The sequence below is a fragment of the Macaca mulatta genome, chromosome 8, assembly GCF_049350105.2.
Source record: "Macaca mulatta isolate MMU2019108-1 chromosome 8, T2T-MMU8v2.0, whole genome shotgun sequence".
Classification (NCBI taxonomy): domain Eukaryota; kingdom Metazoa; phylum Chordata; class Mammalia; order Primates; family Cercopithecidae; genus Macaca; species Macaca mulatta.
The window spans coordinates 63880441-63907930 of record NC_133413.1 but is presented as its reverse complement, the minus strand read 5'-3'; the positions used below and the strand labels follow the sequence as shown (position 1 = coordinate 63907930).

Here is a 27490-nt window from a genome sequence, read left to right as displayed (position 1 = left end):
ATGGCTGCAGGGATAAATGTAAAACAGAGACATTTTCACCTCCTTAGAGCACCACTGAGGCCCGGGTAAGGAGAGTGTTTTGCCCTTCTCAGATACTATCAGGAGTCAGGTAATACCCGGAAGGTGCAGTTTGTCTGCAGCCTGTCATCCCAGTTACAGCAGACGGAATGGAAGAGAACACAAGGAAATATTCTATTTATGTGTCTTTTAAGTCATTATTTTATGAACTGGTCTTATTCTAACTGGATCATTTTGCTACTTTCTTTGGATGGGTCATTCTAATAAGAGTCGTTCCTGACTGCGAACTACGCAGATAAGAAGTTCTAGACACAATATAAAAATCCAGGTGCATACTTGCACAAAATAGGCACGCCCCTCCTTTTCACTAAATCTAAAGGGCTCAGTCTCAGGTCTCCGGGAAGGCTGCATGGCCGGGGTCTAGCTTGTGTGCCGCTCGGGCAGTTAGTGGGCCGGGCGAGCCTTCGGGGCTGGAGGGGACGCGGGGCTGAGAGGCTGGGGAGTTGGGGGCTGACTCCGGGCGGGCGGGGCCGGGCAAGGACCAGCTGGCCTGGGGCGGGCGCACCAGCCGAGCTCTCTGCCCGCGGGTCCCCAGCGCCCAGCCGCGTCCCGGCTGCGTCCCGCCCCGCCCCGCCCAGCGGAGCCGCCGCCAGTAGTGGGAGCCGCGCACTGAGAGGCGGGGACTGCGCTCAGCGGAACAGCAGCCCTGGGGCCGAGAGTGGGGCCGGGATCCGAGAGCAGGTGACGCCAAGAGCTGAGTGGGACTCTTGAGCGCGCGGTTCAGCACCTACCAGGGCGTCCCCTAAATTACCTCGCCTTCGCCTGTCTCTGGGAAAGAGGTAAGCTTTGGGCTTTCGAGGCGCAGTTCTAGCTAGACCTCCGTTCTGGGAGGTGGGAAAGGGGCTTGACCCTGGGGGCTCAGATAGGCAGTCTGGGGACAGTTCCACCGGGGCCGGTGCCTAGAAATGGTGAGGGAGGCACCTCAGGAGCTGGGAGAGAAGGAGTGAGCGCTCTTCTCCCCTCTCTGGCACCCAGCGGCGCGCCTGCTGGCCGAGAAGGAAGCGAGAAGTCTGTCCTCCCTGTCCTGTCCCCGGCAACTTGCGGCCAGGGTGGGGGTCCGCAGGCTCCGGGTCCCCAGCGGCGCCAGCCAGGGCGGGGGCAAAGTTTGCCTCTCCGCGTCCAGCCGGTTCTCTCGCTTCCGCAGCCCAGCAGGTGCCGCCTGTCCTCGTCTTCCCGCTGCAGCCGCCCCACCATGGACTCCCCGGTCCAGATCTTCCGCGGGGAGCCGGGCCCGACCTGCGCCCCGAGCGCCTGCCTGCCCCCCAACAGCAGCGCCTGGTTTCCCGGCTGGGCAGAGCTCGACAGCAACGGCAGCGCCGGCTCGGAGGACGCGCAGCTGGAGCCCGCGCACATCTCCCCGGCCATCCCGGTCATCATCACGGCGGTCTACTCCGTGGTGTTCGTTGTGGGTTTGGTGGGCAACTCGCTGGTGATGTTCGTGATCATCCGGTGAGCGCGGGGTCGGCGCGGCGCGGGGGGCTGGGCAGGGCAGGGCAGGGAGTGAGGGTCGGGCCCCGCCACTGTAGCGGCGGTGGGGGCAGCTAGCCAGGCGATGGGAACTCTGTTCTGTGAAGGATGCTGGAAGTGCTACAGGGTGGCCTCCTAGAAGAGGTGAAGGATTTTCTGGGAGTTTTTGGTGGAGTGCTGAGAGGTTCACACAGGCGAATCCGAGCGTCCAGGGGCATCTGGAAGATTTCAGAGTGACTCCCCCGACTCCACCCTAGGGCCCAGCGTTTCTGCTGAAAACTCTATGCGCAGGGCAAGGTGCCTGAGTGCTGACAACAGGGTCAGGGTCTCCTGGTAAAGGAGTTAATCCATTTGCCTGGTTGCCTGCGCCAGTTCGTAGCACTTTGTTATGCCCTTTGCAAATATTTCTTAAGATCAATTTCAAGCCCACCCAATGCACTGAAGATAATTCCGAATTTCCTGTGACTCCTCAGACTGGTGTTTTGGCTTATGAAACAAAAGCTGATATATGATCTAGCGTTGTTGATATGCATATAGGAGCCTTTTTAGTACCAAATGTCATCCCATTTGTTAGGAATATCAGTAAATAATATTTATCTTCTAAAGCATGGCCTGTGGAGATTTTCAAAAACTGCTTTGCTGTTTTTTTTTTTTCCACCATGAGAAATTGAAGGTTTTATTTTATTATTTTTTTTGTGTGTGTGGAAATTTCTTTAGGTCAACTTCCAATAATAAGTATCGCAATGTCCACGAATATGGTAATTTTCTGGTAAGCAAAGTGATTCTGACTTTAAGAAAGAAAAACAAGAAAAGAAAAACCTAACTTTGTTCTGCACTCTTCTTGAGAGAGATGTGTTTCCTTTTCTGGAAGCACTAGAGTTTTGTCAACACACCTGTGAGAAGGAGTAGGACACTTGTGTTCCTTTGAGAAGTCTCTGTGAAATAAGGGCGGGGTGCAAGTCACCCTGGCTAGGGACTCTGAAAGGATGAATAACTGATTTTTTTTTTAAGCTTGATTTTAGTTTTGAAACAGGCCTTTTGTTTATTATGAACTTTAGCAACCATATCATGAATGATAGCATAAATCTTTCCCTTGGAATATTATCATAATAAAAATACTGCTTTATCTTTTGTTTTTTGTTTTGTTTTGTTTTGTTTGCTTGAGAATGTCAGGTCTTTTCTTCCTATGTATGCTCTGACATTAAAAACCATCATTTAAGTCTCCAAACACTTATTATAAAGCTCATTTCACCAACAACTGGTGTTTATAGCTTGGTGCCCTTGGTTTTCATAATTGCCTATTGCATTTCGCAGGAATTCTATCCATGATGAGTAAAGGAGGGAATATTTTAAAAGTAAATTGTTTGTCCAAGTCATTAGTAATCTGAGGGCTGGCCTCTACTAAAGAGACAATTAGACAAAAGAAAAGACAACTGTATTCTAAATTTTAATCAAAATTTTTAGGAGATCTTTGGTACAGAAGCCATTTTTTTGGTGGTGGGGTAATAGAAACATTGTTACACAAAAGAAAGCTCTAAGAAAACAAATTAGCTCTGTTTCTACCCATATCATATTTGGGTGCTCAAGTAAAACAGATACATATTATTGTTATTTGAATGAGCCCCTGAAGTCTCCAGTTTGAAAAGAGCTTTGTAGTTGCTCTACAACCTTTTGCAGACTAGAATTAAAAAGACTGAAGAATCCTAAAATAACATTTAGATGTTATGTGCAAATATAACTCCGTGGGGAACATTTGACATGGAAGAAGGAAAAAAAATCCTGTAGATTAGCTAGGACTTTTAATGGATAGATTTCCCAAAGATATCCAACACTAAAGTGTGTTATAAGGGGATAAGTTCAGCTAAAAATATAAAAGGAGTTGGATAGTTCACATACATCGTTCTCCATTCTCCCACTCCATTCTCAATACTTAAAGGTTACATTTGATGATAAATGAAAAGCGAAGAGTTCTACTGCCATCCTGGAGTGCCAACCTACTGAAATCTAGCTAGTTCACTGATGGCTAGGGCACATACATCTCAAGTTCTTCACAAGTAAAAGGTTAATGTCTAGTGAACCTAGTTCACTTAAGTCTATCGCTAAGAGGGAAAAGGAGTGTTTAGCATTATTTCATAATGATAGATGGTTCAAGGATTGAAAAATAAAATCTTTGAAGAAGAATTGATGTACTTGGGTTTATTTATCTTAGGAAATGAAGAGACTGAACTTGGAGAGAGGGTGGCATAAAGTGGCTTGCGTTGTGATCATCAGGCTTGAGTGCAAACCAGGGTGTGGAGGCCCCGCAGCCCTTGTAACTGAAGAGACTGAGTAGCTGTGCTTGAAAGATGGAGGATACTATCTTAAAATATTTTACATGGGAAAGGCTCCTAGCATAGTTCAATCTCATAGAAAATAATTGTAGAAATGGAACTTAGATGGTCAGAGTGTGGGCAGGCGCAATCTAGACTGTTCAGCTCAGACCTGGGGAGTCAGAGCTGTGGAAAGAGATTTGGCTACTTTTAGGCCTGCCTTACAAATAGTTTTTCCCACCTCGGGTCCCTGGAGTGCTGCCTCGTATCTTCTGATTTAAAGTTTCAAGAGTTCTCATCATTTAGTGTGTACCAACTAACATAATCCCTTGATAATTAGGGCACATTAACTTTCACTGTGGAGACCTTAAAATGCAAGTGCTCCAGCCTCCTCACTCACCAGGCTTTGGAGTTTGTGGTTGTTGGGTGTGAATATGGGTGTGACCCTCAGGATTCTTTTTTTTTTTTTTTTTTTTTTGAGACACAGTCTGGCTCTGTTGCCCAGGCTGGAGTGCAGTGGCATGATCTCAGCTCACTGCAACCTCTGCCCCCCAGGTTCAAGCGATTCTCTCACCTCAGCCTCCCGAGTAGCAAGGATTACAAGCATGCACCACCATGCCCAGTTATTTTTTGGTAGAGACGGGGTTTCACCATGTTGTGCAGGCTGGTCTCAAACTCCTGACCTCAAGTTATCTGCCGGCCTTGGCCTCCCAAAGTGCTGGGATTACAGGTGTGAGCCACTACACTCGGCTGACCATCAGGATTCTAATCTTGTGGTCTCACGATTTCCTCCTGTGCAGGATTCCCCCGTGCAGTCTTCATTTTTTATTAATTAATGAACACCATGACACCCACACCCCTCTGCCCTGCCAGAGGCAGCCCTACCTCTGACATCGTAAACATCCATTCTCCCACTCTTACCACAACTTCATACATGTTCGACTCTCTCCTCCCTTAAAGAAGGTGACTGACACTTAATGAACACTTACTATGTGTCAAGCAGGTAAAGCTACCTTCTTCACGTGAATCATTTAATCTTCGCAGCTATAGGTATATCATTACCATACCCACTTAATAGATGAGGAAACTAAAGCACAAAAAATTGAAATAAACTAAGGTCACACCTGGGTAACTCACGGGGCCAAAATGATCCCAGCGGCCTGACCATAGATCCTGCACTCTTACCCATTCTGCTCCTCATTTCCCACCATACCACTACTGCAAACGTTTGGATTCTTTCTTTCCAGGAGGTTCTACATTTTCTCCCAGACTATCTCTTTTTCTCTTCCCCATCCTAGACTCCATGAGCTATCACTTAAAGCTCTGTCTTGACAACACACTCAAGTGTCCTGCCTTCTTGTACTTCTGCCAGTGTCTTCCACTAAAGCCTTAACCCTTGATCAAGCCAGTAACCTACCTTCCTTATTCCTATACCCAGCTAGTTGGATGCTGTTGGATAAAATCAATTTTATCTTTGTCAAGACAAAGTCACCACCTTCAAGTATATCTGACCCTAATTCTCCCTAGACATTTTTCTGTGCCCCTCCTCTATTTTCCAGAAAGAGCCAATTCCTTCTTTCATTTCCCATTTTTAAAAATGAATTCAAATCTACACTTATTCTGAAACCCTCCACCTGATCATATTCTCTTCATGGTCATATTCTTTACTCTCTTTATCATATGAGTGGTTTTACCCAGTAGTTCACCAAGACACTGGAGTGCAGCCCTCAGGAACACTGCTTCTCTACATACGCACACTGGCAGCCACCCTCCCTGTATTCTGTTTTGTCTCACAGGAATTTTCTCCTTCCTTCTATCCAAGGCTAATTCCTGCTCCTGGGTTTTGAAGCTCGTTGCCTTCTGGGGTCTTTACCATATAAGCTATCTCCTTTCTACTGTGTCTGCAATCTCTCCCTCTTCACCTGCTCTTCAGCACATGAACATACCCAAGCGTCTGTCATCTTACAAGTAATCAACAACCCACTGTCCACCAACCCTCCATTTTCCTCATTTCCTTAGCTAATGTCCTTTCATCCTCCTGCCTGTCATGGGTAGGCAAGCTTCTTGGAGGAGTAATCCCTCCTCTTTGTTTCCTTTTCTTCCACCCGGTCCTCTGCCCTGAGCATTTGAGCTCCCCCCGTGCTCCTTCACCAAAGCCCTGATGTGTGTTTCAGATGCTCGTTTTAGGTCACTTTCACTTGGCTTGTGTGGAGGGTCTGGCATGCTTGGGCGACCTTAGGTCCTCACTTTCTTGAATAGCACCCTCTTCTTAGCTTCCCCCGCATCCTCTGGCATTCTCCTTGCCCCCCTGCACAGAATGCCCTTCCTCTGATGTTTCCTAAATGCTCATATTCTCCAGAGCCTTCTCAGCCCTCTTCTGTCCTCACTTTGCACATTCTCTGTATTAGTCATGGATCAGCCGAAGAAGCAGGACCAGTAGGGAATGTCCATGTTAAGAAATTTCTCACAAAAAAGTGGCATAGCTGACTGTGGGACTGGCTAAGATAGGAAGTCAGGAGAGACAAGCTGCTGCTTGTCTTCTCTTCCTCAGGGAGCTTCTTCTTCCTCAGGGAGCTTCGGCTCCGCTTTTAAGGTTTTCACTGATTGGATCAGGCCGCATTTTCAGATTATCTAGGATGATCTCCCTTGCTTAAAGTCAATGATTATGGACTCTAATCACACCTACAAAACACCTTTGCAGCAGCACTGAGATGAGTATTTGAAAACCTGGGGACTATAGCCCAGCCAAGGTGACTCATCAAACTGACAATCATACTCTCTTTCAATGGTTTCATCCATTCTTGTGGCCATAACTGTCAGGTACATTCTGACAAATCCTAAATCTAACTCTCTCTCTCTCTCCCAGTTATCCATTCCTTTCTGCAGACTCAGCTGGCCTCCTTCCTTCTAAATGGCTCAGTGTGATGATCTCCCTGGCACCTCAGGTTTCTAGAGCCTCCGTTAGTTTGCTGAGGCTGCCATCACAAAGCACCACAGACTGGGTGGGTTAAGCAACCCCTGTTGTTGACTGTCTCACAGTTCTGGAGGCCAGAAGCCTGAGATCAAGGTGTCTGCAGGGCTTTCCCTGAGGCCCGAGGCCTCTCTCCTCGGCCTGTAGATCCGGCCTTCTCCCTGTAACTTCACATAGCCTTTGCCCTACACATCTGTGTCCTAATCTCTTCTTATGAGGACACCAGTCATATCAGACTGGGACCCACCCATATGGTCTCATTTACCTTAATTATCTCTTTAAAGCTCCTGTCGCCAAATGCAGTCAGCCCTCATTCTATATCTGTGAATTCTGCATTCATGGATTCCACCAATCATGGCTGAAAAATGTTGTTTTTTAAAATTGCACCTGTACTGAAGATGTACAGACTTTCTTTCTTGTCATTATTCCATAAACAGTAGAGTATAACAACTATTTACATAACCTTTGCATTGTAGTAGGTATTATAAGTAATCTTGAGGATCTGCATAAGTTACATGCAAACACCACCTCATTTTATGTCAGGGACTGGAGCATCCATGGATTTTGGATCCGACGGGGAGTCCTGGAACCAATCCCCCAAGGATACCAAGGCAGGACTGTACAGTCACATTCTGAAGTACTGGGGCTTAGGACTTCAACATAGGAATTTTGGGAGGGCATGGTTCAGCTCAGAACACTGCCCATCCTCTTTCTGTTCTCCTTAAGAGGGCACTCTGTCAAGCTTCAGTTTTCACAACAATTATGTATATGTTCTCGTTTTGTTTATTTTTGTAAATTAATTGTAAGGATAAACAAGAAAAATTTGTTAAGAAAAATAGGAGGAATCAGACAATTCTTTGATCCTTGGTCTTAAGTTTAGCTTATTCCTTTTCTCATTAGTTGTAATTAATTTGTTGCTGTCAGAATACAGACCTATAGGGTTCCATCTCTCATGAACCATCCTCTGGGAGACCTTTGCTTCCCTACAGTTCAGCCTCAGCAGTATTGAAGCCTCCCCAAAGGGGGAAATTTGTAAGGGGCCTAGAAGAAAACAAAACTGCAAAGGTACTATGGAAATGGTTACATTTCCTGACCTCAAATTTCTGCACCAAAGGGAGCCAACTCACCCAAACTTGCTAGGCATAGAGCTTGGTCCTTATAAAAATACTCATCTTCTTGCTTATAAATAGTGGGATACAGTGTTTCTTCCCCAATCCACTGAACAGAAGTTCCAGGCTTCCTCTGCTGGGATCATCCTAGGTTATGTGCCATTTACTGACTCATTCAAGTCACCCCTGAGCCAGTCTGGGCCTCATGGTTCTTTTCTCAGTCTCACCAAAACTATGTGGCTGTCTTGGAACTAGAGAAGTGTGGGACGGAATGGGGTGACGGAGTGTCTGGCACAATGCCTGCCTCTTCTCTCCCAAGTTTCTTCTTCTCCCTCCTTGAAGTACGTGTTGTAATCACTGTTGAATTACTGTTAAATTGTTGTAATCACTGTTAAATTACCTGTTGTAAACACAACTGTAGTTGTGTGTACATACATGTTCCACATTCTCACAAGTGTCAACATAGCCTACCTTAGATAATATCACCAAATCACATGTACAGAGGCATTCAAAAAAAGCAGAGGTACAATATCGTACCTGTATAATTCACCAGTGGCTGTTCCCTACAGGACACCAGTCTTATTTTAGGCTTTGGTTAATATAGTATGCTCTAATTTTTCTTGAAACTGTCTTTAATTTCTTGATCCTGTCTTTAAACAGTTTCTTTAATACAAATGTAGCAAAAATAACTTCAGAAATTATTTTCAAGAGACTATCTTTCATTTCTCAAAGTAATTTGTATACATTTGACAACCTTTTGAAAGAGAGAATTGCAACTGCTTACATGGATTAACCAAATTATTTTCTCCCCTGTGGGATGTGTGATCGCAGATGGAGGCCAAAGCCTTGTGGCACTGTTTTCAGGGATCAGAGACTATACAACTGCAGAGAGAGAGAGAGAGAGAGAGAGCGCAAGAATGCGAGAAACCAGTTGGGTGATCAGGTATAGAGCTCCTAAACTTTAATAGACTCCAGGCAAAACTGTAGCCTTCAAAATCATTTCTTGATTTGTTGACTTTACATGTTTTCTGATGCCTGTCTCAGAGTTAGTTTCAGAAAGAATTTGCTTCTCACTGGTACAGAATAGCTCCTCTCCATGACTCATTCAGCTGCATCTCATCAGCAGCAATATTTTCATGTGGCTGTGCAGTTGGCACCTCCCTTCATTCCCGATTAACTTGGATGCACTTAATTGTCGTGGCCCCAGGAGTCTCTGTGTTCAGCTAAAAACCTCAAATTGTATGGCTGCAGGACAGTTGCCTTTTGAAGGTTTAGCTTACGTGGTTTCAGTGGTACAAGTAATACATGCTTAGAATCATATTAACAAGAGATGGTTTCAGAATAACGTTTATTTATTCCTCAACAGAAAGATCAGCGGTCGTCCCTTTTTTTCCCTTTCTTTGGAGGGGATGCAGGTTTATGTATTTGGTAAGGAAGGCTTATATATAAAGAATAGATTTTAGGAGGGGGATAATACTGTAAATGGCTTGTTTAACACTTGCCTTCTCCATTGGCCAAGCAGGTTGGAATTTCAATGGAGGACGACAAAACCATGTGATGAATTCAGAGATCCCAAAGGAACTGGTTTGAAGCTGGGCAGGGAAGCCTTGGATTAAGAATGGCTGGTGTTACATGCAGTCAGAGATCAGCTATGACAGGACTGATTTTCAGAGCTCCTGTTGAGCTCACACAAATTCACAACACACCTATGAAATGAAGATTGTTAGAGCTCGTTTACAGTTGAGGAGATCAGCTACAGAGGTTTAATGAACTGCCCAAGGGCAGGCAATTGTTAAATGATCAATCCAGTATCACAGCCCAATTTGCTTAGCCCTGAATCTTCTCAGCGCCCTCTGCCTGACTGGGTTGCTTCCTGTCCAGTGGAGGACTGGCTTCATGGGAAGAGCGCAGCACAGGAGGGCCATCATCCCCCTCTCCATGTGCCCACACTCTGTGGCTTGCTCTGACTTAGGTCAGCTTTCTGTATAAAAATAGGAAAATTAATTTTAAGTATCCATATATTGCTAGGCATCCAGGTAGTTGTGCCCTAGGAAAGTGCACGCCAGTCATTAGCGAGGTGCCGTTTTCTTACAGGTGCTGTTGGGCGTGAGAAGTGCTCACCCTGAATGTACCCCTGAATGCACTAGAACATTCCTTCTGGGGGTCCAGAGGCGCATGATTCCCCAGCCGGGACAACTGAGAGGAGGAGCTTAGCAGCTCCCGGGGGCACTGGCTGTTCCAGTGGAATCATCGCTCCCCGTTACCCTTCCTTCCTTGCTTGCTGCCACCCTGCCTGGACAGCCTGCCCCTGCACGGGGCTGTGCATCCGGATCCTGATCGCACATGGCTGCCTGCTGTTCTCTTGATGGCTTTGCACTTTGCGTGCAGGAGAGTGATTCTGGAGAGCTGCAGGGGCCTGGCTCCTATGTGAGCATGACTCCTTCAGAATACTACAGACTGAGGGATATCAAAGTCAGATCCTTTGAGAAGCAGTGAATTTAATTTCCTTATCTTTCCTTTCCATTTTCCTTTTTCCTTGCTTTCTCTTTTCCTTTCCTTTTCTTTTCTTTTACCTTTCTTTTTAAGCAGACAAACAAACATGGAGTCTGTCTCTGTCACCCAGGCTGGGGTGCAGTGGAGCGATCAAGCCATCCTCCTGCCTCTGCCTCCCTCCTTTCTTTTCTAAAATTAATAAACTACTGCCCCTTTAGAAAAAAAAACCCTACAATTTCAATAGTAAATAACCCAGAAGAGCATATAGCAGTTAATTTCATTGAGGTGAATGGAAACTAACTGAAAAATTTAATGAAACACTCTATGTTTTTAAGTAAGTTCCACTGAGAAGTGACATCAGCACGGTCATCAATCTTCATTTTATTTTTATTTTTTAAACAGACTTTCAAAAAAGCAGTTTTAGCTTCACAGAAAAATGGAAGGGAAGTTACAGTTCCCATATACCCCATGCTCCCACACACGCACAGTCTCCATTCTCACATTCCCCCAGAGTGGGGCATTTGTGGGACTGATGAGCCTGCGTTTACACATCATCACCCAGAGGCCATACTTTACATCAGGGTTCATTATTTCCCCCCCCAAGATTTGGTGAGGCATAATTGACAAATACAAATTACATATATTAAACATGTACAACATGGTAATTTGATACACATTAATTTGTGACTACCACAGATTACACAGCCATTACCACACACAGTTACCATATTGTGTGTGTACGGTGTGTGTTGTGAGGGGGTGAGTACACTTAAGATCTACTCAGTCAGCAAATTTCAAGATAAGCAATACAGTATTGTTGATGCCGGTCCCTGTTGTACATTGGATCCCCTGAGTTTTTTCATCTTATACTGAAGCTTTGTATCCTTTGAACAGCACTCTCCATTTCCCCCACTGTTTCTGATCATTTTGCACATAAAATCTAGAATGCCATGCATCTGGAAGACACGCCCAGGAAAATGCTCATTGGCAATACAGAGAAAAGAGCTCCCAAACTCATCTCTCATCATGCTCCATCTTCCATCATTTGTGAAAAAGGACTACATTTTCCCTGCTGCTGCAGAGCTTTCCTCCCAATGAGTTTGGTGTCCTGGGCATCTTTGGATTCCAAGGGCAACTCTAGTGTTGTAAGAGAGCTTCCAGCTTCCTGTGAGTCAGTGGCATTTGATCACACTCGTGTTTTCACCAAACAGCATTTGTTCAGGTGCATTCTATGGACCTTTAGGTTTTTGCTATATTAAAGGAATCTATTTAGAAAATCACCAGGGCTTTTGTTTTGTTTTGTTTCCTGTTTCTTTTTTATTATATTGGAGCTGAAGTTTGAATTCCCACTGTCTCACTAGTTTGTGGTTTCAGGCAAGTCACCTACTCCCTTTTAACTCAGTTTTCCCACCCCCAAAAATGGGCCTATGGAAAAATTCCAGAATGTACATGACATTGTTTTGTCCATTGAGGAGTAGTATTTAATGTATTATTACAGTATTTCTGCCTGGGCCTTGCCCTGTTTCTCATGCTAAATGTTTTCTACCCTCATGGTGCATACGTGACCGTCCTCATCAGAATGCTTTTTAATCTTGAACTGCAGGAAGTGGCAGTATTTATGTCTCTGATAAAATACCTGATTTTTAAAGAAACCTTGGAATAAGACAAGCCTGAGTTCCTTTACTTATTACATATAGATTCCAAGAACTGAAAAACAAGAGAGTATTTTTAAGATGTTTTCTCAATCTTTTTTTCTTCAGAAGAAAGTGGGGGCAGTGGTATCTTACGGGATTGTGATATGGCATATTAGGGCTGTGGTAGGTAATGAATGACAACAGTAACAACAGCAGGAGCAGTCATGTGACAATGAAGGCTGGCGTTCACTAAGCAATTATCAAGTACCAGTCTGGTGCTAAGTAATTTTATGCATGTCTCATTTAATCATTATGACAACTTCATCAGACAATATGAAATTCCCCAAACAGTGTCTGTCACATAATGTCATCAATAAATGTTAAAGTGATTTTTTTCCTTCTGGTTTTCAGGGCCCTCTGTGGCCTGACACTACTGTTCCATCCCAGGCAGCCACCTGTGACTCCTCAGCAGGATCCCTGAACCAGGAAATCCATTTCCTCATTGACTCTGAATGAGACACTAGCCAGAAAACTTCTCTCTCTGTCCAAATCTTTTTCAAAACTCAAGATCCTGCTAAGTTTTCTCTTCAAAATATGTCCTGATTTCCTCACTACACAGCAATCTTTCCCTTCCATGTATTCCTATAGTTCACATTAGAATCTGGTCTCAGTTTAAAAGATCCTCAGAGCCAGGGCCTGTATACTGAGTTTTTCAGTCGTCCTCAAAGTCTAGTATATTGCTACTTATGGGGTAGGGGTTTAAAAACGTGTTAAAAGAAATGAAAGGGTAAAAACAGGGGAGGGGCCATGCACATAACTGGAGAGGGAAGAGAGGGTGCATGCGTTACCATGGGGGACAAGTGCAAGGGAAGACCCAGAATAACTGAAATCAGTGCAACTGAAAGTGTGTTGGTTTGAAAGGTATATGGTAATCAGTCATCAAGATTAAAGGCATATTATACTATTGTCATGAAGGTAAAGAGGAGTTCCTGATTAAAGAAGCATCACTGAAATTTAAAAAACAGAAAACAAACCTGGGCAATGCACCTCAACAGCAAAGCATGCTAATAATCCAATAATTACCTCTTCTACCTCCTGCATATTGTCTGAGTACAGCCGTGCATGGAAAGGACAGAAAGTCCTGAGGGTGTCGTGTTGCAGGGTCAGCTCCGCCTTCTCAAGTGCCACCTTTCTAGCATGGTGAGTGTCACGTCTTCCCAGAAACCCTGCCTGGTGACATTGGTTCCTGACATCTCAGCAGATAACTTTGTTCCCCTCACCATCACACAAGCACCAGTGGCTGACAATTTTGAAGTCACCCCTCATTTCTCTGTAAAGAGAAGTACACTAGGATGGTCTTGAGTTAAGGTGTCATTGGGGAGCATTTCTAAGTCTCTGGAACACCCTCCGCCCTGTTGCCTGGCCACCATAGCCTTCCCGGTGCTCACAACTCAAGTTCCCTAGGTAAGCCCTCTTTCCCGGCCTGCCCCTCACATACCTTTCCATGCACCGTACTGTTGTCTTCAGGTCTGTTATGTTGTCAGTTTAGCGAGGACAGCCCACGGACTTTGCTCTTTTCATACCATATGCTCCTGCGGTGTGTATGCTCAGAAGTGCAGCCATGAGCTGCCACCCCACTTCCAGCTCCTCCACACAAGCCAGAACTTCCCACCCAGATGGTGCCATTTTGCTTGAAATGCTTGTGAATTTTTGTAAAGCAGTATGGGTGAAATGGAAAATAATTTCATATCATAGCATAATGAGAAAGCTTGCTTGTTTTTTCAGTGGTGGACATACAATGAATGAAAAGACTGGCTAATTCTGTTGCGGTTAGATACAAACAATACCCCGGGGCTCAACCAGACTGCCTCTGAGCGTCACAGCCTTGCTTTATATTCACGTTCATAGAGTAGTCCAGTGTAGTACACAGAAGACTATCTATAAATATTCATTGAAGTCATAGTTTATTCATTCCTTTTAATTATACTCTATGAGTTCTCCCCTTCTAGTGTTATAGGTTTATAAGCATGTGTCTTCCAGAAACCTGGAAGAGGGGCCCTGCCTTGCCATCCCTTGCAGATCCTCCCACTGAGGTCCTGCCTCTGCTGACACCAAACAAATCACTTAACTTACCTGAGCCTGACTTTCTTCAGCTATATGAGGCAAAACACATAAGTCTCTCAGGGAAACTAGAAGGGCAGTAGTTTTGAGAATCAAGCAAGATACATGGAAGTCAAAATACTGGACTTTGCAAATTACAAAGTGCTGGGGAGATGTAAGAATACACGAATTGGGATCAAACCCCTAGGTTTAAATTTCTGCTGTGCCTTTTATAGTTATATCACTTTGAGAATTTTAAAGAAAATCCTGTGATTCTTAGTCACTTCATCTATAGAATAACAATACCTACCACGTGAAGTGACTGTGAGGACGAAATGAGACAAAGCTTGGGGAACGCCTGGCAGGGGGCCTGACACGGGCACTTCAGAAATGTGGTCAGTGTGATTATTGCCTATGCTCATCTCTCTGAGATCTGAAGATGGGGTTTGAATTCTTTACATGTTCAAGTCTTATGCAGTTTCATACATCTATTGGCTATAAATATTTTGAAAAACTAAAATCAAGCTATTACTCTACATTGTGTGCCTACTTAAAGATGCACATTACATTTTATGGTAATTTATGTATCATTCCATTCATGTTCTTTGTGTCCGGTCCTGGGGCTCATTTTTATTCTCACCTTTTATATTTAAGCTGAATTGGGTAAATATGACCATGGATGTTACCTAGAAACTATATTCTTTTCTGTTTCCTGTGGTAACTGGTGGCTTCCACCCACGTAAGGAGGGAGGTGGGAGTTGGGGAACAGGACATAGATTAGACATGCTGTCTGGTTCAGGTGCATTCATTCATTACCCCTGGAACTCTGTGACATAAATATTATAGTTTCCATTTTACAATTGGGGAAACTGAGGCTCAGGGTGGTTAAGGACCCTCTAAAGTATACTTGTTAGTTTGAAAATTAAGGACTAGGACCCAGCTCTGCCTAAGTTTATAGCATAAAGAATGCCACTCTGACTTCATAAAGAAAGAGAGGGAGTATCAGGGTCACAAAATACAAGAGCAGGAGTCAGATTCCTGCTGGAATCCTTGCTAGTATCGGGGGTTTTGGGGTGGGAGGAGTTGAAAGAGTAGAAGGTAGGTTTGTAAGATGCATTTTTTTTTCAAACATAAAACCATATTTTTAAGAAAATATCTGAATAGATAGCATTTCAGTCTTTCTCATTAGAAACATGGGACTCCTTCTCAGTAACTGTCCTTGCTTGGCTATCTCTGTTTCTGTAAAGCCTGTGCTATGAGACCCTGGCCATCCATGTTTAGTCACTTTCTAAAACTTATAGGTCATTTAATAATGTCTGAATAGAAAGTATAAAGGCAAAACACATTTTTAAATAAACTGCTTGCTTTCCAGATTAAATCACTCTTTAGTAAGCAGAACATCCAAATGGAAACCAACAAATACCAACTCTAGTACCCGTCTTCACAATGCCTTCCCGGCTGACCCCAAACACAGCCACTTCCTAATGAGCAGAGATGGGAGGTGGGGAGGAAAGGCAGCAGATACTGAGGCTGGAGTGTGATTCTGTGCGTCAGGCCATCTACTGCCCTTGTCTTATGTACTGTGAGTTAGGTTTTATGATTCTTATTTAGCAGGAACTGAAACTCAGATATGTCATTCTCTGAGTTCAGACTCAGGACTGTCTGAGTTCACATGAGACCACACTGCCTCCAAGAGGAGCCAGGGCTGTTCTGTTCTATCATGAAATGTTCAGAGTTGTTTCTCAGGTGGAAATTCATGTATCAAATGGGGCACACTTGCATTGTGACAAGGTCTTCAAATCTGAGGCTGTAGAAAGTAATCGACATATGGATTTTCCCAACATATTTCAGCTCTTGGCTTTTGAAAACCTGATGGTATGGTTTGGAACTTTTATTTAATACTCTGTGGATATTTGCTGAAGCATTCTCTAAGCAAAACAACCCTCTGAATTCAGTCTTAGTTGAAAATGAAGTTGTCCTAAACATCATGTTATGATGTAAAGAATAACTCAGGCATAAGAGCAATCTTTCTTACCTACCTTGAAAATTACTCTTCCCTCAATTGGAAGATGAGACATATTACGTGCTTAGAAAATATCTCAAGGAGTAAAGAAAGAATTATTTCTCTCCTACTGTACCATACTATGCTTAGTGCTATGACACGTGTAAGAGCAGGATTCAACCTGCTTTATTTATATAACATATTTAAAATGACAAATTAATGGTGCACTGGAGAACAAAAATCAGCAAACCCTAATTGTGTTTCAGTGATTGCAACTGAACATATATCAAAATGAAAACCATTTTGTAGTTTCAAATGACATCATAATTATAATGATTGATTTCTCAAAATAACTCTGAGGAAAAATATGTTTTAAACAAGTCAAAGAAAATGAATATAGTGTTTGAAAAATGCTCAAAGCCAAGCGACTCTGGGCAGGATTAAGATGAATTGTCAGCCACAAAATAAAGACCTGTATTATATGCAATGCTAGATCTATATGTCTATTCATCTATCTCTGCTATCTTCTGTAATCTTCTTTATTTAAATGTTTTAAAGCAGGAGAATAAACAATAAAGTCGGAGATCTTTGTCCATTTTTCCTATCAATGTCTAGAACAGTCCTTTTACATGTTAGACCCTCAATGAATATAAGAATAATTGAATGAAGAAGCAAAATCAGTAATCCAAAGGCTATCACAAACACATTCACCTTATGGGTTTGACTTGAAAATGGAGGGAAATGCTATTGTTTCTTTTCTTTTAGATACACAAAGATGAAGACAGCAACCAACATTTACATATTTAACCTGGCTTTGGCAGACGCTTTAGTTACTACAACCATGCCCTTCCAGAGTACGGTCTACTTGATGAATTCCTGGCCTTTTGGGGATGTGCTGTGCAAGATAGTAATTTCCATTGATTACTACAACATGTTCACCAGCATCTTCACCTTGACCATGATGAGTGTGGACCGCTACATTGCCGTGTGCCACCCCGTGAAGGCTTTGGACTTCCGCACGCTCTTGAAGGCAAAGATCATCAATATCTGCATCTGGCTGCTGTCGTCATCTGTTGGCATCTCTGCAATAGTCCTTGGAGGCACCAAAGTCAGGGAAGGTAAGAGCAGTCATTTTCATTCCATTCATAAAAATGTAGCTTCAAATTACAGAGACTTTTAATTTGAGAGTGAGTAGGCCATATATCTAGTAGAAATCGATGCCAAAAGACGATGGAAATGTAGTGCCTAAATCCATGGAAGATGAGAAATAGAACAATTTTGTGTCCTTTTCCACCTCTAAACACAGAATGCAATCATGACATTGCCAGAAGAGAGATGCCTGACCTGTCTCCTCTTCTGGCAATGCCTAGTAGAAAGTGGAGGGGTGAGGATGAGGTAAGAAACCACAGGCATGTGGAATTTTAAAGTACAACCTGGCAATTCTAGGACGTACCTTCTCACTCCTTTTTTTTCTCTTTAACAAGGGATATAAATTATTGGCGACATATGTTTGTTCTTTCCTCTTTTATTCCTAAAGGATAACCTCCAAATCACTATTTTTAACAGCTTTGACTGTAGGCCATTCAAAATCAAGTTAACAGATGGATGGTAGTTACAGATGAGCAGAACCACTTGATTTTGGACATATCAGGTTTACCCCATGCAAACCAGCCAATATTTTTTTTTTTTTTTTGAGACGGAGCCTCACTCTGTCACCAGGCTAGATAGAGTACAGTGGCGCGATCTTGGCTCACTGCAACCTCTGCCTCCCGAGTTCAACCAATTCTCCTGCCTCAGCCTCCCGAGTAGCTGGGACTACAGGCACACGCCACCATGCCCAGCTAATTTTTTTTTTTAGTAGAGACAGGGTTTCACCGTGTTGGCCAGGATGGTCTCAATCTCTTGATGTGGTGATCTGCCTGCCTCGGCCTCCCAAAGTGCTGGGATTACAGGCGTGAGCCACCGTGCCCGCCCCCACGTTGATGTTTTTCCTGTATTTCTAGGACAGTAGTTCTTACTCTTGGCTGCACATTGGAATCACCTGGGTACTTTAGAAAACACTGCTGCCTGCATCTCAGCCCTGAAGGGTCTGATTTAATTAACCTGGGGTACAGCCTGGGTGTCAAGATTTTTGAGCTCTCCCCAGGTGACTCTGACCTGCAACCAAGGTAAGAGGTACTGTTCTAGGAGTTTTGCTTTACTAGCAAAATATAAAGGTATGGAAAGCATCTTTGTTGCTCATAGAAATTCATGATGGGGAGGCGAGCAGAATAGTCACTTTGGGCCTTACTCATGCTGTTTAATGCTCCAGCAGGTATGTAAATGCTCCAGTTTATTAGGGGATTCATAATACCTGTGATAGCAGATAACTGAGTGTATATAGTGAGGACTTTCCAGGTCATAGTGAAAGGGCAAGACGCTAAAATCATAGCTTGTCTTGCATGATACATGGTTGGTTTGTGTTTAGACTTTATTTAGGTTTCAGTTGACAGTTTTAGGTTCATAGCAAAACTGATCAGAAAGCATAAAGAGCTTCCATTTACCTCCATTTACCCCACACAGGCACATCCTCCCCCACAGAGTGGTACATTTATTATAGCTGCTGAACCCACACTGACGCATTCTCACCCAGAGCCTGGAGTTTACAGGAGGGCTCACTCTCCAGGTTATGCGTCCTGTGGGTTTGGACAAATGTATAATGACTGTATTCATTGTTTTTTAATGAAGCTGATCTTTTCCCTCTGAAACTACAAAATGAATTTCTAGCATAGCCACAGCAGGTGTCAAGCTATACTACTAGGCAAATTTTAAGAAATGCCCAACTTTCTTTATTGTATCTGCATTTTAAAATATGATTAATCACACATAGGATTTTGTTTCTTCATGCCTACAGCAAATAGAAATAAAGTGCAAGAAACTCTTTTGAGGCAAAGCTTTCACTTTGTGAACGTAAAATGTTGACTCTAATATTTTCCATACTGTAGTATATGTGTGTGTACTAAGTGAGGATTTATAGTCCGCTCTTGCTTTTATTATAGTAGCTAAGACTTATTATAATCACTGTAAGCAGAAACAGTATATTCTTAACAAAATGAATACCCACAAGAAAAGCTTTAGTTTAGCTATTAGAACTAACTCTATAATTATAACAAGCATGAGATGCTGGAACAGGAGCCATCAGAAGCCACAGCCCACTGATATTAATATAGAAGGAAACGAAAGTCTGCTTGTTGAACTGAGGCAGTTGTATGGATACTTCAACCTGAAAATGCCCCCTTCTTCCTGAAACAGAACATGTAATAAAAATGGCATGCTTGGACAGGAATTTCTTTTTCAAAAAATGCTTAGTTTTTATGGATTCATAATAGTTGTACATATTTAGGGGGTACCAGCGCTATTTTGATACAAGCATACAATGTGTAATGATCAAATTAGGGTAATTGGGATATTCATCACCTCAAGTATTTATCATTTGTTTGCGTTAGGAACATTATAATTTCACGCTTTTAGTTATTTTGAAATATATAATAAATTACCGTTAACTGTAGTCACCCTCTTGTGCTACCGAACATGATCGTTTTTCTTCGAAGTGTATTTCGTATGCATTAACCAACCCTGTATATCCCCCTCCCCACGACTCTTCCCAACCTGTGGTCACCACTAGAGGTTCTACTCTCCATCTCTGTAAGTTCAGGGTGTTTTTTTTTACCTCCCAAATATGATGCTTGATGACATGTGATATTTGTCTTTCTGTACCTGGCTTGATCCCCTTAGCATAACGTGAAGTGCACTGGAATTCTTGTTGCGTCAGCACTCTCTTTACGCTACAAATTCAGCTTCATTGACATTTCTGGAGGATATTTCCAACTCTGTAATGGAACGTTTGTTTCCCAAAGTCTTGTAAGGTAGCTGTTGTTGATTATTTCACCCAGTCATCTAATACTTAATATCTCCCACTACATGCAAGACAGTTTGTTTGGGAGGAAGCTGAGCCTCGGAGTTAAAGGTCTATCCAAATTAAACAGCAGCCCTGTGTGGCTTCTGCTTCGCTTAGCTTAGCCAGTGACTTTTCCATAATAACTACTGTAATTAGGACACACTTTCGAGGGTTTGTTATTCATGTGGTATGTATTTGTTTGTTCATTTATTTAACAATTTGTTCTCTTTATGCACCACATGTTCCAAGTACTACCCTAGGTGTCAGGGATTCAATATTGATTAAGGCAGGCTGGGTTTCTCCACCAAGGCAGTTCACGTTCTAGATGGAGAGAAAAACTTTAGGAAGGTAACACACAATTACAGATCAGACAAGCTTCTGTCTAGGAAATTGGGTGAGTATAACATGTAGACAAAGTATAAGTTACCGGGGAGAGGACCATTTAAGAGACAGATCTCCATCTAAACATCTCTGAAGTGACATATAAGCTGAGGTCAGCCACAAGAAAGAGCTAATGCTGAAAACAAAAGCTAAGCAGAAAAAACCAAACCAAACCATGGTCCCTACCTCCAAGGAAACTCTTCTACCAGATTCAACAAACAAGTCAAAACCCAGAATAGAATATTTATATTGAACTCAGATTTTTTTTTCATGTGTCACTCATCAAAAGTTATTTAATGGGTATCTTATATTCTATGATAATAGTAGTGATTTAAAAATAATTTACCATAAACACTAAAGCAAAAGTTAATAGTCTTCATAGTATTATTACTTTGGACAATGACTTTTTAAAAAATTAAAAACGACAAATTTCTCTGGAAGTGTTCATTTACTACTCCAAGGTTTGATCTGGTATTTCATTGATACATGAAGGTCTCTAAGATAGTTATCTTTATTAATTGTCCAAAATGATTATATCCTTTTTATTTTAAAGTATATGTAATTAACATTCTAGTAAGATGGGATATTCTATTTTCCCAATCTATTAAGAGTGAATTAAAATGTTTTAGCAAACATTAATAAAGCTGTTTTGCTATTTAAAAAATATTGATGTGCAATTTTTGAAGAAGATTTTTCCAATGTCAGAGGAAAATATTTTCATTATAGTAATCATACGCACGGTGTTGCTCATGACTACCTTGTCTGTGAGGAAGGACCAGGGCAAAGAGAGCTCTGCTCTGTGCTCACTGACTGCTCGGGGCAGGGGTTGGAAATGTGAGCTGGCTGGTGTTTGGTGAAAGGCGAGCCCATGGGACCCCCATTAGAATAGTTTAGAAGGTGTCCATCCTGAGTCCCTGGTCTTCTTAACATTAAGGCTACTCCAAAGAGAATACTACCCAGCAAAGAGAAGCAGAGCAAATAAAGCAATTTTCTAAGTAATCACATACAAATGTTTGTTTTATCTGAGTTACATAATAATGTTGGTAAAAATGAAAATAAATGTGCCTGATTTACTCAGAATTCCCTTGATGATGATGATGATTCTCCCCCACCTCCTCCAAGGGTTTTACTTGTGTTTCAGTAATGCCCTTAATCACGAGTGTCATTGGTTCCATTAAATCACAATACCTGAGTCATATTTAAACAAATTTCATATCAATTTTTGTTGACCCACATAATGATTTCCTGTAAACCAGTTAATGTTTTTCAAACAAGTTGGCTTTTGTTAAATTCAGTGACTAGATTTGAAATATTTAGTCATTTTTTATTAGCTTTTTTTATTGCCAGAGCCTTAGGTCTGGTAGAAGTGTTAATGAATGGAAATAGAAATAAGTACTCATGCTATATATTAACTCTTTACCTCTTCTGCAAGCTGTCAGTGTCAAACCAACTTCTGCAGCTAGATGAGCAAGATTGTCAGCTAATCTTAATTCTACAGTATTGTGTATGTTACCAGTAAACAGTGACTGTCATCATTGTTCCATGCACAAAGATTAAGATGGCTAATAAAATACAGAATTCATTAGTAATTTGGTGATCTACTTCAGGTAATGTCATCTTACCATAATGGGACCATTGCAATAAAAGGTATTAAAATTCACATTTAAAACACTTTGCAGCCACGGTAATAACAATAACAGGTTTCTGTGTTGTGGTTCTTATTGCCCTCCTCCAGACGTGGATGTCATCGAGTGTTCCTTGCAGTTCCCAGATGATGACTACTCCTGGTGGGACCTCTTCATGAAGATCTGCGTCTTCGTCTTTGCTTTTGTGATCCCTGTCCTCATCATCATTGTCTGCTACACCCTGATGATCCTGCGTCTCAAGAGCGTCCGGCTCCTTTCTGGCTCCCGAGAGAAAGATCGCAACCTGCGTAGGATCACCAGATTGGTCCTGGTGGTGGTGGCGGTCTTCATCGTCTGCTGGACCCCCATTCACATATTCATCCTGGTGGAGGCTCTGGGGAGCACCTCCCACAGCACGGCTGCTCTCTCCAGCTATTACTTCTGCATCGCCTTAGGCTATACCAACAGTAGCCTGAATCCCATTCTCTACGCCTTTCTTGATGAAAACTTTAAGCGGTGTTTCCGGGACTTCTGCTTTCCACTGAAGATGAGGATGGAGCGGCAGAGCACTAGCAGAGTCCGAAATACAGTTCAGGATCCTGCTTACCTGAGGGACGTCGATGGGATCAATAAACCAGTATGACTAGTCGTGGAGATGTCTTCGTACAGTTCTTCAGGAAGAGAGGAGTTCAATGATCTGGGTTTAACTCAGATCACTACTGCGGTCTGACATGAAAAGATAGAATTTTAAATAAACTTTTAGAGATCTCATGGTCTGAAGTCATCAGATGCAGACCACGTTCGTGATCAGTGGAAACATCAAGGATGAAAGATCCACGCAAGACATGCACCTCTTCTCTAGGGTACAGAAGTGAGGCAGACCCTCAGTTCCTCTGATGAACGAGGGAACCCATCTTTTCCTTCTGGTTTCCTAGATAAGGTTCAGCACCCGTCTGCTGTGGCTTTCCTATGAAATGTAGTTTCAAAGCTCGGTTTAAGAAAAAAGGAAAAGAAAAATCATTGCTTTCAGAGCTCAGTGGGTATCCAATCCAGATGTTTAACAATGACAGCAATGACCTCCAATGGAATGAGAACTATTTCCAGGGTTCATGCCCAGCCCACTGTATGCTATGTGGACACACATTTCATGTGGCTGTGTGGTGAGAATTCCAGCTTATGTATGGCTTGGACCCACATCTGAGGAATCTGATGTTCACTTATACCAGAACATTATCTTGCTATTTATGAAATTATTTAAACATTCAAAAGGTTGTTTTTAACATGGTTTAATTTCTCGAAAACTACAGTTTTTTTTTCTTAGCATGCTATTCAGGTAGACAGTCTTATAATAAAGCATGTCCCATTGTCAAGAAACAAAGTAGTGTGAATATCACTGAAAATATATATAGTATCTTCTGTAAATAATAGTACATGTACAAATAAGGAATAGGCTTGCCTCCCAGCCAGGCGATTTCCTGAGGGCACACTAGTGATATCCCCTGAGTTGTTAAGTTGATGCTGAGAAATTTTGCTGGGAATTAGTCATGGCATGATCTCTTTCAGACTCCCTGAATACCATTTAGTCCTGTAACAGTGCTCATAACTCATGTGTTAATGAATCACAAAGGCTTCAACTAGCTCCCAGGTTGTAGCCTTAGCAGGATCTAGTTTATTTGCCACATCTCTTTATGAATATATAGCGATTCGCAGATCCTCTCTATTCATGGAGAGGAAGGTGTTTTGCTTCTGTAGATCTCAAGGTACTATTTTGTGGCTCTCAGCAGGAAGTAGAATTGTTCCTAAATGTGTGCTGAATGAGGACATGATGTCCCTCCTGGTGCCAGGACACATCCTGCATGGCATTCTGTGAAGGGCATACCTGCTGAGGATAATGCCAGGAGCAGCACATTTAGGGTAATTTTGCTAAAACTTCCAGATGACATATAAATTCCCTCTTTTTCCCCCTGAAATTTACCATTTCAGAGGTAATGGCTTTTTCTGTAATTTGCCTGAGAAGAAAAAAGGGATAATTTAGAAATAACACTCATCTCCAAGCCTATATATTATTAGCACAGCATCCTCTGGAATTTAATAGAAAAAGTGAATATATAGCCCTATGTAACTACAGACATCATTAAAACTGTTAGGTTCTGTTCACCATGCACTTTCTTAGTGGTGTATGTACTCTCACCTTTTGGAAACAAAACCTTGCATTGAAGGTTTTACACATGGCTTCAGAATGTTACTCTGACCATGTTTGCCTCCACTCCAGATTATCATGGCACCGAACGCAGATGACATATGGCAGAATGAAAGTGATTTCTCCTAATGAAAATGAAGTGCTCTTTTGAGTATTTCTTGTTTTATTGAAATTCCTAGCTGCCCTTGTATTTTTATAACTGAATGTAAACAGGTATGGCTTAAATACTGGTTTACACTAATCCCATAGTAAAAAATCTTGGCTATGGTACAGGAAGGATATCTATATAGAGGATAGTTCCAGAAACAAGCCCTGGTGAAATAGGAAATATAAAAACTTCTTGATGGAACAGGAAAACCCAAGAGACTTTCTCGTCAGATTCCTTTCCAGTGCAAAATATAACAGAGATAGGACGGTGAGATGAAATCAGAGTAGTGTGTTTCCTTTAATGTTTTCTGTCTTCTTCTTCTTTTGTTTGTTTGTTTGTTTGTTTTTGAAACAGAGTCTCACTCTGTTGCCCAGGCTGGAGTGCAGTAGTGTGGTCTTGGCTCACTGCAACCTCTACCTCCTGGGTTCAAGTGATTCTCCTGCCTCTGCCTCCTGAGTAGCTGGGATTACAGGCGTGCACCACCACATCTGGCTAATTTTTGTACTTTTAGTAGAGACGGGGTTTCACCATATAGTGCAGGCTGGTCTCGAACTCCTGACCTCTGAATATTCAGCTGCCTCAGCCTCCCAAAGTGCTGGGATTATAAGTGTGAGTGGCCACACCTGGCCTGTTTCTTTTAAGTTAGCACTTCACATGCTCTCATAGCATTAATTGCCATTATTGGTTTGCCTGATTTTCCTGCATCTCCTCATATGTAAGTCTGCAACCCAAGGAAAGAATAGTAGCTTGTATGTGTCAACGAAGGGTGTCCAAGCTTCTTGATTCTTGTTAATACCGACTTCCCAACATTGAAAAAGGAGCGAAGAAGGGAATATCATTTTAGGGTACTGCTTTAAAGGAATGATAAAGTAAACAATGTGGTAGGGAAAATACCACTTGCACAAATGTATTTCTTTGTCAAAGTGTGTACATGCTTTCTGTATGTCCTATGTCCTGATGTGAAGCAGGGACCACAATGCCATTTATTCATTGTTCCAGGCAGTGCATTTGTTCAAACCCCTCTGGCTCTCTGATATCTCTCATCTCTTCATGTTCCTATTCTCTGACCTCAACGGGGAGGACACTGTCTGTTGTGTCTCTTTGAGACCAGAACTGCATGTGTTTAACCTTCAGATCCATTCTCTACATGAACCCTATCTTTCCACCCTGCTAAGAAGGCCTGGAAGACAGGTCCTAGCGAGGGGTCAGAGAAGGCACAGAGAAATGAACCAGCCATGCAGGGGCAGCACTGAGGAGGAAACCCCCCACTCTAACTGGGAGGAGAGTGGAAACACTCTTCGTGTCTCAGAGTAGTTACCAATCTAAGAGCATCCCTCGAGTTTAAGTCAAAACTCCAGGCTTAATACTAAAAATAATACATCATTTGGGAAAATAGCTTGGAGAAAAAAATCAATAGTCACATAAAATCTTAAGAAAATGGTTCTATTCTGTGAAATATTACTGAGAAATAAAGTTCTTAAACGTGTATAACTATTGTCAGACAATTTATAGGTGTTTTATCTAGTCCTGGGACAAAATAACATGACTCACGCAATGCAGGGAGCACATTAGCTGACTTTAAATTGGAACATTGTAAAGAGAAAGCTGTGAAAGGTTGTGTGTCCTGTCAATGAGATTTATTTTCTAACCAAGAGCTATTTGGATGATTCAGTATAAATCTGAAAATCACATCCAAAAAGGGTATAACCCAGCTTCCTTAAGGCAATTTTCTTCTCTGAGATAAGAGTATACTCATATGTTCTTTACTATAATGTATATTATTTTATCTTGTACTTTAAAAGATGATAATTATGCATTGTATATACAATTGTGTGCCTTGCAATAAAATCAAAATTGTACCTGCTAAAAATCACGACAGTCAATTATTGTGGTAAATTATTTATTCTGTAATTACTTCAGTGATGCTGCACTTCAACAAGAACAATGGAAACTGTTTCTCAAAACTATAAGGGTTACTCTAACTTTCCATCCATGACAATGTTGTGGGTGATTAGTGGATAGAAACAAAATATGTGGGGATCTAAACTGTGATCTTTAGTTTCCAGACCTATGAATTGTGGGGATCTAAACTGTGGTCTTTAATTCCCAGACCTGTGAATTGCTTAGGATAATTCACCTGTTTTCACAATAATGCTGCGAGGACCCCAGGATCAATGTGACCTCCTGCCCTCACAATGAAAATCCACTTTTTTCACTACAGAAACATGCAAAATTCAAAATCAAACTGTTCCATCAATAAAAGCATAACAAAATGGCAACTCCACCTGGAAGCATAAGCAGCCCCTGCCCTGCTCCCAGTACGATACAACCACATCACTGCCAAGAATGATCTGTTTCTGTGTTCTAAACACATGGTATTTTACACACAAAGAACAACTTAAAATCCAGTATTACGACAAAAGAAAGATTTGTGGAAGTAGAAGCAAAACTTAGGCTTGGGAAGTAAAAAGGGACTCATTCTGCTAATTGGGAAGAACACACTACTAAGTCCTAGTCTCTTTTCAAAACAAAGCAAATTTCTTATTCCTGTTTATCTTTGATTGGTAAGTCCATTTCATAAGGGATTGGAGTGCAAGTGTGGTAGGGGCCTCCACTTCCAGTTTTAGTGGAATTTTTGGTTGCTTAATGAAATAAGGATAAAAATAAGTTAGAAAAAGTCTAAGGAAATAAGAGAGCAAACAGTTTTTCATCTGAATCAGTATCCTTTCTTTGCACTGGTTGTTATTTGGGTATATAAATTCTGAATATGGAATATAATTAGAAACTTATTATCTAAAGAAAATTTTAATATATCTGGGGAGAAAACTCAATATATAGCAAATTTTAGGCCTTATAATATCTTCTTTATGATTATTTGGGAGCACTATACATTCCTCACATTCCTGCTGATGATCCCCATGTTTGTGAAAACTAGTGACAACATAAAACAAATGAACAAACAGACAGGACAGTTACTTTTTTGTCAATAACTTGTGTTTGAGAGAATATTCAGTATATTCATATATTTTTGTCAGG

General features: G+C 42.0%; 1 protein-coding gene and 1 long non-coding RNA gene across 3 annotated transcripts in view; one reads left to right on the top strand and one right to left on the bottom strand.

The window, feature by feature from the left end:
* Positions 1 to 716: 716 nt before the first annotated feature.
* OPRK1 (opioid receptor kappa 1) lies at positions 717 to 26316 on the top strand. Of its 2 annotated transcripts, none has more exon segments than NM_001321097.2 (4): positions 717 to 857; positions 1223 to 1527; positions 16929 to 17281; positions 22217 to 26316. In NM_001321097.2, coding segments are annotated over 3 exon segments (1143 nt in total). In that variant the 5' UTR covers positions 717 to 857; positions 1223 to 1270; the 3' UTR covers positions 22750 to 26316.
* LOC144330606 (uncharacterized) overlaps positions 21808 to 27490 on the bottom strand; it is a 71303-nt gene continuing 65620 nt past the window's right edge. Inside the window, exon 3 of the long non-coding RNA XR_013396898.1 lies at positions 21808 to 24115. This is a non-coding gene — a long non-coding RNA (uncharacterized LOC144330606). The remainder of the gene's footprint in view (positions 24116 to 27490) is intronic.